Source organism: Falco naumanni, chromosome 1, assembly GCF_017639655.2.
Source record: "Falco naumanni isolate bFalNau1 chromosome 1, bFalNau1.pat, whole genome shotgun sequence".
Lineage (NCBI taxonomy): Eukaryota > Metazoa > Chordata > Aves > Falconiformes > Falconidae > Falco > Falco naumanni.
The window spans coordinates 83,251,706-83,264,517 of record NC_054054.1 but is presented as its reverse complement, the minus strand read 5'-3'; the positions used below and the strand labels follow the sequence as shown (position 1 = coordinate 83,264,517).

General features: G+C 39.0%; 1 protein-coding gene across 4 annotated transcripts in view; it reads right to left on the bottom strand.

Moving 5' to 3' along the window:
* Nucleotides 1–12,812, bottom strand: part of LOC121091659 (palladin-like) — a 194,288-nt gene that overhangs the window by 10,358 nt on the left and 171,118 nt on the right. For all 4 annotated transcript variants that reach the window (XM_040601701.1, XM_040601710.1, XM_040601717.1 and 1 more), the window contains 3 exons: nucleotides 10,737–10,958; nucleotides 5,630–5,779; nucleotides 1,265–1,359 (listed from right to left, as the gene is read on the bottom strand). In XM_040601701.1, the coding sequence (XP_040457635.1) occupies nucleotides 1,265–1,359; nucleotides 5,630–5,779; nucleotides 10,737–10,958 (467 nt within the window). The remainder of the gene's footprint in view (nucleotides 1–1,264; nucleotides 1,360–5,629; nucleotides 5,780–10,736; nucleotides 10,959–12,812) is intronic.

Sequence of the window (12,812 nt, the reverse complement as noted above, 5' to 3'; positions counted from 1 at the left end):
GCAGCTTTTCCCTTCAGAGGTTGACAGAGACTTTTCATTTTTACCCATTATTTGCAGGTGCCAAGTCCCTTGATTGCTGGACAGGCTGTGGCACAGGGACCTAGCTTTTTCTGAGCTGTTTTCACAATGCAGTGATGTCAGGATATTCCCCTCCATAAGAGTTCTGAGCTTTGGGCTTAAAAGGCCTAAACGCAAAGCATTAGAGGGGGAGGTGGTAGGCTGCCTTGGAGAGATGTTGGGAAATGCCTTCAGTATTTGCAGGAAGCTCCCTTTGTCTCACCCAGGAATAAGACTGACAAGATCTTTTAAACAACCAACCAACCTCACTTCCTAAAACTTTCTAGTTATTAGAGGGGGGAAAGAGAGCCTGTTTTGCATGCAGCAGTTCTACAGTGCATACTAGTACCACTACTGATTGTTACAGGAATAATTTTTTTCTTGCACTTTGACTATGTAATTACATCTATTTTATATATTACAGGTGGGCAATATTGAGATTCTATGACGACTGTGACCATTACGCAGAACATGTGCCTCATCACTGCAGAATCCGGAACCGGAGCCCTCACACTCCTCTGAAAGCAGTTATGTTTGGATAACCAAAATTAATTTTTCTTGTATTGCCAAGAGATGTCTAAGCTGTGCTAAACAGTCTCATAAATGCTTTGGGTAATGAAGGAGGAAAAAAAAAGTATTTGAAGGGAAAATTCCCTTGTATGGTTCAAAAACATAACCCAAAGCTTCCTATGTGAATAACTGTAAACCCACCAAAGATAAGTTTAATACTTTATTTCTGACTCATAATTCCTTATAAGAACCTGAACCAAAATCACTGAAACACTAAAAGATTTCTAATGTAAATCTGAAACTCCTTTGGCATGCAGTTATTTCTGATGTTTCTTTACATGAATTCTTATTAATACCTGCAGAAAGTACAGGTTCTGGGTAGAATCCTAGTCAGGTGTCAAGGTCCTTCCTAACAGCAGATAGTGAAATTTGAAATAAGGAGTAATTACTGAACATTGCAAATAAAGAAAGAGGAGACAGGCAAAATTAAAGATACTTAAAAGTCATGTAATTTCAGAAGTTGCTTGTACTTCCAAGTGTGCAAGATTTGCAGAGACTTCTAGACAGCAGAGGTCACATTTCTTCCTGAATTTCATACTTTTAACTTACCTTCTTGACATTCTTTATCTTACCATAATAATTCCACAAAACATATTGTTAGGAAAAAAAAAAAAAAAAAAAAAAAAGCATCAAGTACCTTCTTATATGAGGCTGACCAGAAGGTGACCAAGGACTGCGGCCTCTTTGATTTACAGCTTGAACCATCAGCCTGCCTGTGCAACTTACTCTGCCCTGTTATGATGACGGAGAGGAAGAAAATTAACAGACTTAAAATAGTAATATTAAGAAATGCTCAACCTGACCTGTTCTTTTTTGCCCACCTGTTACGGAGTCTGCAATGCAACCTCTTCTTTCACAGTCTTTGAAAAGCATTTGTCAAGATACCGTTTGATATTAAACTATTTTACCAGCTTCCAGTCTAAAAAACCAGACTGGAATCATTGTCACTATAACACAGTCATGGTTAGAATGTTCCATCTGCAAGTTTTTCTTTTAAGAAAGATAATTAGTACCACTGGCAATTAAGTCCCTAAAAGAGTATACTAAGTTACTGATGTGAGTGGGCAGTTCCTCTGTCTATGGCAAGTGGGCAGAAAGACAAGACAATTAGTTCAGGATCTTGAAAATGGTGCTTGTGAACTGTTGGTAGTTAATGACAGAGCTGTTGCCTCCAAAGTGGATTAATCCACTTGATCTGGTGGGGCCACAGCTCAAAAAAACTTTATGAATGTAAAACCCAAAAGAACTGTACAAGTACTTAGAGTGTCCTCTCTGAAGAACAAGCCTGGTTTGGGGGTAGGAATCCCACCGAAGCACACAACTGCACTGGTGGATGTTGGAGGTAGTTCAGTCATCTTAGGTTATTTTCAGTGAATAATAAATAAAACATGAGCTCTCTTGTATCTGGTCCCCTTTTTTGTTTTAATTTGTTTTTTAGAAGATAGACTGTCCACCACAAGCACTCCTGGTAACAAATCTGGGATGGGATGGCCTAAAGCCAGAATTGCTGACATCCAGGGGTCTGCAGAATTCACCACGTGAGGGGTAAAAGCATCTGGTGGTATTAACAAATGTACACAATAGATAGATACAAATATAAAAGCTAGGTATAAAAATAATACTGTAGTAAAACTTCATACACTTTTATTTAACAATGTAATAATTTTAATAACTTTTGAAAAATGATAGTTTTAAATAGCTCTTTGGTAAATGTATAGATGACATACATCATCTGTCTCTCTTCCCCCTGACCTGGTAGCAGTAAGGCACCATCCACCTCAGTTTTGCAGTGTCTGTTAGTTCTAAGCTGTGAGCTCCACCCTCAAGTCTGTCAGCACAAAAGTGACAGATATTTTCGTCACAGTGATTCAGGGGCTGCAAATAGCTGTTCATTAACAACTGGCCAAAGCCCACTGAAAAACAATTGCCCTGGGGTCACAAGCAGCCTTCAAATGGCAATGACCTTTGCACTACTGCTGGCTGGACTGTTAGAAATGAAGCCTCTGTGTCCCGCCTTTACTCCCATGACCCGTTTAGTCCACAAGGAAAACACCTGCACTAAAACAAACCATTGTGAATGAACTGCAGCAACTTCTTAAGCACAATCTTTTATTTTATTTTTTTTCCACTTACAAGACCATTAAAGACATCTGTTGCAAATACGTTTCTATTTTAGGCACCACTGTATGTTAATGTGTTTCTGGCAGGTGATGGATTCACACATTTTGGGATAATTTCTGCATATCTCAATCATGAAGGCATCACAAATGGAAACACAAAGGACAGTAAGGAATTTGGATGGGTAACTACAAGCAGGAAACCAAAGATTTGGAAAAGTCACGGGATGAATCGGAAGGAAGTGGCAAGTGGGAAGTAATTCATGAGAAGATGGCCTAGGAAACAAGGGAAATCCAGACCGGGGACTGTGGGTCCATACTGCAAAGAAGTAGAGAGAACAGGATAAAAAGAAAGAAGGTGAAAATAAGGACTCAGCTGGAGCCCATACAGATCATGGAAAGAGATCAGTTAAGGGACGCCACCTGTAACTAAAGACCTAAAACAGGCAAAGTTTTGAGTTTCTCTAGGCCCAAGGTCAGTTTGCTCTGGATTAAGTTATATGGCAAATTTTACTGCAATCCCCAGTGGTGTGTTGGAACCTTAATTCCAGATTGCTGCACTTTACATCGCAGGCAATGGTGCCGGGCCACGTTAACTACCACAGATAATTTCCAAGGTGTGTCAACAAGTCATTTTACAAACATAAATCCTGTCACATTAGGTCAGATCATGGGATGGCGTAAACTAGTAGAACTGTAATGAACTGAATCCACTTAAATAAAACCAATTTCTATCAGCTAAGAATATGCCTTTTTTGCTTTGTGGTTTGGTGGTTCCAAAAGCAATGACCAAAACACAGCAAGAGCCTAGAAAATATCTACCTGTCCATCAGAATCCTGATGTAGGCTCCCTTGTATTTACATATTTCACTTTTCTTAAGGCAAGGTTCCAAATTTGCCTAAGTTCATGATAGCTTTGAGATGTAGACAACTTTCCCTTAGAATTGAGAAGGCTATGCCAAAATTATTTCGACTCAGGATGACTTAAAAGAATTGGAATCCAGATCTTTGAGTGTGAAAAGCTAGTACATTAACTCATAGCCCTTCTTTCCCTCCACTGTACTGTTAAACACATAGTAAAAGCAAGCAAATAGTAGAAGAGATAAGTATGCTTGCTTGGGAATTACACTGTAAAGAAAAGAATAGAATGGGCTTGGTGAAACAGATGTTTTGTTCGGGGCGGGGCGGGGGGGGGGGGGGGGGGGGGGGGGGGGCGGGCAGAAGAGGATGCTTCTGGTTCTTCTCCCAGATCAGGGGGAAAAGCACAGACACAGAATTTTATCATCGAACAAAATTGCTTTTTCCATCCGCAAACTACAACAATACAAAACCAGCTCATTCTAGTCCACCTAAAAAGCCACTAACAAACCAGCGTCGTCAATAACCAGAAGCGATAACCTAGGTCACTGTTGTGTCATTGAGTGAGCATTACCCAGAATAACAAATGCTACAAAGTAGGCCCTAAACATTCAGGGACAGAGCGCAGTGCCTAAACACAAAGCCAGTTTATCCACCAAGTTCTCTTAAGACTCTGGATCACGCAGTAACACTCCGTAGGGAAACTGCATATGCACCAAAAGAGCATTTACAGGAAGAGGAAGAGGATTCACTTCTTGCCTTGAGCATGCATGTGTGTATCATTTTTAAACCTGCTGTGAATTTCCACAATTTAAATGGTACCAAGTGCTGTAACACTTTGGTCATCTATGTGTAAAAGCTCCCAGCTTGAAGAATTCCCTAGGCCTTATACTATTTCATTATTATTTCTTTATTTATGTTAACCGTATATGTAGAAATAATATTTAAACTACCTAGACTTAAGCACTGCAGTTTGTAGAATCTAGCCTAAAACTGTTACTTGGGTGTTGTCTGTGTGTACAATCCCATACGTTTACAAGTATGCTGCAATATGAGCAGGACTGACAGTTACAAAGCCAGGCAAAAATGGCAGTGTCATGCTAAGTAACCTAGCAACATTCATAACAGAGCACAACACTCCTCTGTAGATTAAACTCTGTCCCAGTGATACAGTTTGTTATTTTACAGTGTGATTCTACTTGCAGGCCTGGTCTTGGCAAGCTACTTGGTGCTACAGAGGAAAGTAATTCATTACATCCAAAAGTCATGTTACTGCCTTGGTTTCTCACGTGCAAATTTTTCCCCTCAATTTGCTGTGCTGTAGGAAAAGTGGATTGAAAAAGTTACTTCAATAGGATGCATGAACTCTAAGTTTAGCTATGTTCAGCACACTAGTGGGTTTCTATTGTATACCTCAGCTTTTGTATTGGGTCTGCAAAGAACAAGTAATATTACAAAACCAGTAACACTTGGTGTTTCAGAAAAACATTGTTTAAGAGATCAACACAGGAGACCTCCCTGCTACATAATAAGAGCTAAAATTTTTTGCCTTAAAAAATTGCAGTCGGTGCCTAACATAAACATGTTGAGGTGTGTTATACTCCCACTCATTCCAAAAAGTTGCTCTCAGTCAGTGAGTAGTGTCAACAGAAGAAAAATTAAGTCACGGGATTGAGTTACTTCTGTTGGTAAACCGGATTTTTTCTCCCTTTATAGTATGCATGCTATCCATGTTCAGTTAGGATACCGAGATGCTATCAGCCGAAACAAATGTGGAAGAGTGATTAAAAAACATCACCCCTCCCCTCTGAAACCTCAAACCATAGGAAAAAACCTGCTGTTGGATTGCTAATCTCTTGGAGGTAGAAAGGTCCCACCCTACTGATGCAAGATGAAAACAGAAATCTAACTTACATACTTTATGGTGACTTCATCATTTAATTAAACCGTGCATATGTAAGATGAGATAGTTTTCTGAAGATTTATGTCCAGAAGCATGTTTGCTCTGGAGCCAAACCTTCATTTACCTGTGGGTTAGCAGCCATAATAGTGTAATTCCCATCATCATCCAGGGTGGAGGCTGCAGTATGCAGTGAGCAAGTTCCATCAGGTTCTCTTTGAATTCGGTAGTGATCACTTCGTTTAGAAATTTGCTTCCCATCTTTAAACCAATAAATCTGCAAGCAAAAACAAGGCAGTGCTGATAAGAGGTGAGTGCTCATTGTCATCATTACTCAATTAATAGTGTTAACGACTCCTAACTGCTAAAGACCTCTCTGGTTAAGCATTAAAAGAAAACAGTTTGATCAACTAGTAAAAGTGCAGAACCACACTCCCATGAACCACTTTCACTAAAAGACAAGTTACAGATTAGCAACCCTTCAAAGAGAAAGACGGCAGCATGAATGTTTACTGAAGAAATTTACAGGTGTGTAAGGGCTGTACCCATCCAAAGGGCAGAACAGCAGCTGAACATTTCAAGAACTGAACAACAATATCATTATAAAGAAAAGTTCTGTTTCAGAGAAGGTTACTAGTTTTACATTTTTATTTCACTTAGATCTGAAGAAGTTGCAGAAAGAACTTAAGAATGCTATTGTTCTCCTTTTAGAAAATAAATACATAAACCAAGGTAATTATAGGGATAATTAAGTCAGTGATGAATAAAACAGGAGTAATGATCTCACTGCTGAAACACCAGTTTTGTCTCATATCCATTATGTTGACTGGCCTGGACCAAAAAGCCAGAAGGGAGTTCAGCCACACACGCTGGCAGTGAGCAGTTCAGTATGCAAATGGGCCAGCGCAGTATAATTACATGATTGAAACCAACAGTGTCACCCCGATGTGACAGACATCTGCAGAAATGGACAGCCTTCTTACACAGTAATAGGAAATACTTCAAAGCAAGTCAGCATATAGATAGCCTTTAATAATTGTACGCCAACACCAGTATAGTTCCACGTTGTACAGAACAGTTACATTATTTATCAAAGAGGTCTTTTCCATTACTTTTGATACATAATTTTATTCTCTGGCTGACCCAAGGTCTACTTTCAGTGAGCCAAAAAAATGATGTATGCAGAATAATATCTTATAGTAATCCATGAATTACACAAAAAAATATATATGTGTTTGAATGCCTCAAACTGGAGGCAAAAAAAAAAAAATCAAGTATTTTGACCTAGCTTTGTGGGGATTTTACTATATTTTAAAAATAATAAAAAATCCCAAACTGAAATCTGCTGCATCAGAAGCAAAACACAGTGTGTTCATGAAAACACACACAGGAATATGTGAAAAATTTTATACTAGGAAGGGTGTAGTCAGCTCCCCAAAGTGTTATTTAAAATAGAACGTTACTTCTAATTTCTGAAGTGTGTATTATGCCGTAACACCAGTGGTGGTCAGTATTTCTTAAGTCACTTGTGTAGATACCTACACAGTTTTTATGAGGTCAATTTGTACAAAGTACAACTGTATTTGTCCTGGTCACATGACTGCTGGGACCATTTACCATGAGGAAAACACACACATTTTCCTCCATCTAATTCTTTAAGTGGGAATTTAGGTCTTACAGTGAGGAAAGGGTGCTGGCTTCCCAGTAAAAATGAAGTGACAAAGCAAAGCTCAGTTCCTGATAGAGTTTAGCATGCCAGGTTTTTCATATGTGCCAAGATTTCAAAGCTCTAAATTCACTCACTCACAGGGGGGAAAGTTAAAGATGTACTTTTAAATTTCACAAAAAGACAATGGAGAATGTTTTGGAGGGAATAAGTGGAAATGTCCCTTAAAAATTAATTACCATGTATGGTTTTTATATTAACAAGCACTATGTGTAACTAGAAATGATTTCATTTCCTCTATAGCTGGTTATACTTGTTTCCCATTTTGTCTGTCAGCAGCCTTGCAGAGACTCTGCGGTGCTAATAGAAGATTCAGTCATGTCTCCTCGTCTGCTGACAGAGCACTTACTGGAGATGCAAAAGATACTTGATCACTTATATACACATGCTGATGGGTGCTAGTAACAACACAGCTGCAAAAAAGAAGTTTTAACTTGCATGCTTTACATGTGTTATAATGTTGCTTGGAAATGGACTGTGTTAAGTAGTAATTATTTAATAACGATGCACTTACCAGAAATATCAGGAGACATGCCAGGAATTATTGCATGGAAATACATGCAAATATCAAGCAAATCAGCTACTCAAACATCGTGCCTATATTGTCCAATACTTATTTCCACCAAGTTTAAAAGCATTGGTATCTGGGTTTTAATTATGGGCAGTAAATTCTTAGTATTACCTTTATCTGATGCAGAGTTATTAAGTAAAACACTACCACTACTGAACACAACGGCATTTGCAGGGAAATATTTTCTTTCTAGGATACCTTTTAATAAATGTATCAACAAACTATGTAAGCACCAAACACTGCATCTGGATTGCTGACTTGTGATCCATTGGAATACGCAGCACAAAAGAGGTTTTGATCTTGGGCAGTGCAGGCATTTTTAATCACTAAGAATTATATTCAGCCACATGAAGAGTGAGCAGTACAAGCTTTATGCAGTGTCTGTGTCTCAACCTTCTGCATGTTGTTGTCTTAATTCTGAAGAGAAATATCCCTTATAAAGAAGTATTCCACAATCCCTCCTGTATCACTACAGGTTCTCATTTTAATAAGAAAATAGTTTTACATTACACTAAAGGTTACAACAAAAGTAGACTCAGATTTAGAAGTCATATTTATGGAGACAGAATTTGCACATCAGTATTCAATTTATATGGCATGTTCAGGAGAAAAAACAATCAAGCCAATAACCCAGCTTAGAAAAATCCCTTGAAATGAATGCCAGATTTTAGAAACACTATAGTCCTTCCCAAAGCCATTCCTTGGCAGAGCTGACAGAATACTTAGAAGGGAGGAGCTTTAAGATAGTAAATTGTTTCCAGCTTTTCATTTGCCAAAGTAAAGAATTTATTCAGGGGCAACACTTCCAGCCTCAACAAATGACAGCAGAAGGGCAGCCCTAAGCCATTGAGCATTTCAAAATTGCTATCTTGGCATGCTCCAGCAGATGAAGGGAAGATGCAACCTTTGACATTTGCAAAGCCCAGCTAACAAGTAGCCATCCAACAGGACTGAAATTGGTTCCATCCCAAGCAACTTAACAAATCACACAAAGCATCTGCGAGTGAATGGAATAAAGGGTCATAGTCCCAGGTGCAAGAGCAAATCACATCTTAATGTGCATGCTTTGACACTGTAGACAACCAGAAAATTGTATCTGAATCAGGGTGCATTCACATCAGATACTCCTTTATAATGCCATGCTTTAGGGGAATGACTAACAACACTGATTTCCTGGCTGTGCAGTCCCTAGCACCAAAACAAAGCAAGTGAGGGAAAGGAGACATCCTCTTTCATCTGTCTTAAATCAGATTAAGATGACTGTGAAACTACAACTTAATTGAAAACTGTGAAAATTAGGGAAACTTGATTAAGTCTGACTCATAATAGGTCATCTAGCAAATCAGTCATAAGCCTCAGGCAAAAAGAGTACCTCTCCTGCACACTGCACCTCTAACACCAACGAACCCATTTGTCTTCCACCCTTATTCAGCACAACAGACTCCTCGGTACAGTCATCTCAAAAGTAATGGTGGATGTCCAACGTTTGGTTTCAGTGAGACTGGGCTAATCTCAGTGTGCGTCTTCAGTTTGAAGCAGGAATGCTTTTTTTGAGAGGAGTACACTGATCAGCCCCTTACTTTGCAGTGGTTCACATCGTGTTGTGGTCTTGGAGCACAGAATTGGATTCCTTTCAGATGAAGCCAAGCCACAAAAATGTGCTGCAAGAACACATCTAATGTGCTGCATCTGCTTCAGTCTGTGAGGCAAGATTAGAGCTAGCCTGAAGTAAAACCTCCTGAAATGCACGAAGGGATGGCTATGTTATTCTACAGATTTGCTTCTTCTGGTCTGCACTACTTGTTAATGTAGATGTAGACCTAATTCTCTGTTGTTCTTTCTCTGTTACCTGACAAAGTCAATCTTTCTTTTTACAGTTTGCGCAGTATCATACACCCATATCACTTGAGAAGTAAAGTCATTTGCATTTGTCTGTTCAAAATCCTAAATACCTGTCAAACTTACACTAGATGAGACATTTGGATGTGGCTGCTGCTGTGAAGATCTTATCTAAGAGATAAGGCATCTTTGATCTTGCCTAAGAAGAAAAGGGCCCCTGTCCACAGGAGGTCACTGTAAGAGCTGCTAGGGCCTCACAGGGAAGACAAGGGCTTTGACAAGGAAGGTGGAGAAGCTACTGCTGTTTGCCTGTTGCATAATGAGTCAATTGATTGCCAAGCAATTTTTGAAATGGTTAAACACAACCTAACAAAAGAAGGCATTCTTCCAAGACTACTGACATCATGCAACCAGTACTTTTACATTTGCTAAAAGGAAATGCTTCCCAAGCCCAACCCTCCCCTCAGAAGCTCATCATTAAAACCTTACCATCATGTCTCATCTTGCTGTTGGGATATATGGGAGCTTATGGTATTTTATTATGCCTTCGTCTAACTTTCAATAAGATTTAGTCTTTTTGGGGTGTGTAGATATAAACCCTGCAATGCTGAAGAATGCAGAGATACCATGCTGGCTCCTGAACCAAAAGCAATGTATTTTTGCATTAGCATGTTGCTGTGCCTGAGCTAATTGCCCATGTTAACCTGATAAGGTGGCTTTTGGGACTATTGTGCCAGCTCACATGGGGTTTCCTAGCATTGCACTGTGTTCTGTTGTATGGATGCACCCTGCAAGTAACTCTGAAAACGACAGAAGTACTACTTTTAGGTAAAATAACTGAGATAAGTCGAGGGAGGGAATAAATAGGAGCTGAAACCTCATAGGAGGAATTTTGTCTAGTATAAATCTAAATAATCCAGTGATGTCAAAAGAGATTTGTCAAAAGAGATAGTTTATACCAGCTAGGAGTCTTTCTTGTCAAGAGAGAATGTCTGCTGTTCCTGTAAAATACAGCCCATAGGGTACAGGGGCTGACTATAAGGTACCAACACAGAACTCTTCAGAGCTTTTCTAGGAAGGTTTACCCTCTTTTCTTACCTTTGGCTTTGGATTTCCTGCCACTTTGCATGTAAATGTGACTGGCATTCCCTCAAAGATTTTGTAATGCTTCAGCTTTATCTCAAAATATGGTGACATACTGTTATCAATGGGTTCATCTCCATGTTGCACCTCGTCATCTGATTCTTCCACAGGAGATCTCTCCAGCCTGTATTCAATTTCACTGATCAATCTTTGCTCAAAGCTGGAGACTTTATACTCCTGTCAAACAAGAAAGGTACATATTAGTGTCCAGCTTCAACACATTGCTCAGCAATACAGATTCCTAATTTTTTTCTACTGATCTTTTACAATCCATTAAGGTTTTACATATAAAAGGAAACTGATCCTTGTTGAAGAAAAACACTATAATCTGTGCTTCCAATAACTTCCCCATGAAAAAATGAAGGCAGCTGGTATGAGGCAAAAATTGTATTTCATGTTATCTTAAGGTCTAATTTATAAGGGGAAGGAAAGTTATTGGTTGCTTTCTTTCCATTTTTTAAAAAAAGCCTATAAGAACAAAAGTATTCTGAAGCAGTTCATAAAGACAAAAGAAACACACTAATATTTCCTTGAGGGTACAGGCAGATTTAGGGTGGGTTTTGTTTCTAGATGGCCAGAAGACCATATGGTTCACATCTGCTATTTGCACAGAACTGTACTGTACCAGAGGCTGCACCAGAAGGCTAATATTATTTTGTTTGCAGTTGCCTGTAAAAACGAACGAGAAGGAAAAAAAAAAAAAAAAAGAGAGAGAGAGAAAATGGCAACACTGGCAGTTGACAGTAGTTGCCTCCCTTTACTCCTGTTGCCACGGGCCCCTTTGTCTGGCCAAAAGTATCACTTCTTCCTTAAAAACAAAAGGTATCATAACAGTATTCAAGATAGAGAAAGAAGAGTGGAAAGTTTCATTCAGTGTAAAACACTATGACTTGTTAAATTTGCTGTTCAGACACTAGGAAACATACTGTTTACTTTCTTGATCTGTTCACGCTATATACTTTGCGGTACAGAAGTCCTACTTTGAATCTTAGTGCTGATAAAGACAATGCCAGAAGCAGGGGCAAAAAAAGTTTTTTAAAAAAATCTTTATTAGCCAATGCTCACGTCAATCAGCAGAAACTCAGGCTCTTTTTCAAATGACCTTTGGCCACTGTCTCTGACCCTTATTTTATTTAGATAGAACACGTCTCATACAAAGCTTCCTTTCACATACCCACCCCCTGTCATTGCCTCTAGTCTGGGAATGACATGTAATCTTTTCTACTGACTGGTTACAGAACTAATCATAACCCTCAATAATGGTAAAAAACAAACAGAAGAGAGAAACACCTTTGTAAACTGCAGATATTTTTTTTTTTTTAATTTGCTCCCTGAAAGTTTACCATGGAAGTAAACCATGAAGAACACATGGAATATATAAAGAGCAGCTGATATGGATGCAAGACACTTAGTATCAATGTATATTAACATCACAGCAGAAGGATACTGCAAGCATGCCATTACTGTGGTTAAGCTGCCTGCACTCAGACAATAAGGCTTATAGAACAACTTTAGCACCCTGAAGGGAGTGCAGCCCAAATCTCCCCAGTTATTAATGCTAGGTGACCTCTTGCTGTTAAGTAGAAGCAGTAGAAGGAAAAGGGCAAAGATGACAGAGAAAAAAAATAATCAATGGACAAAAAAGCAAGACAGAAAAAGCTGAAAACATTAACCTTTTGAATATCCATAGGACTCGCTACAGAAGCGCCAACAGAGCGAGCTTCCTGCAAGGGTAGAAAAAAAGATCAAGAGGCAGAAAGAAGACCAAGAGGCATCCATGACAGTTTCTCAGAGTCTTTATCAGGAGAACATACTTGTGTGGTAACATAAGCAAATGAATGCTACACATTTCCGAATAGCAACTCTGGCATCTGAACAATGGAGAACCATGTACCTGGCCTTTCAAGCAGACTTTCTGTTGTGTTTTTGGTATGCATCCAAAAAGTGCAGATTACACAAATGGAGAGAAGATCGTTTCAAGATAGCAGATGTATTTTTGCCTTGAGAGAGTTAAAGGTCAGGACAGAATAG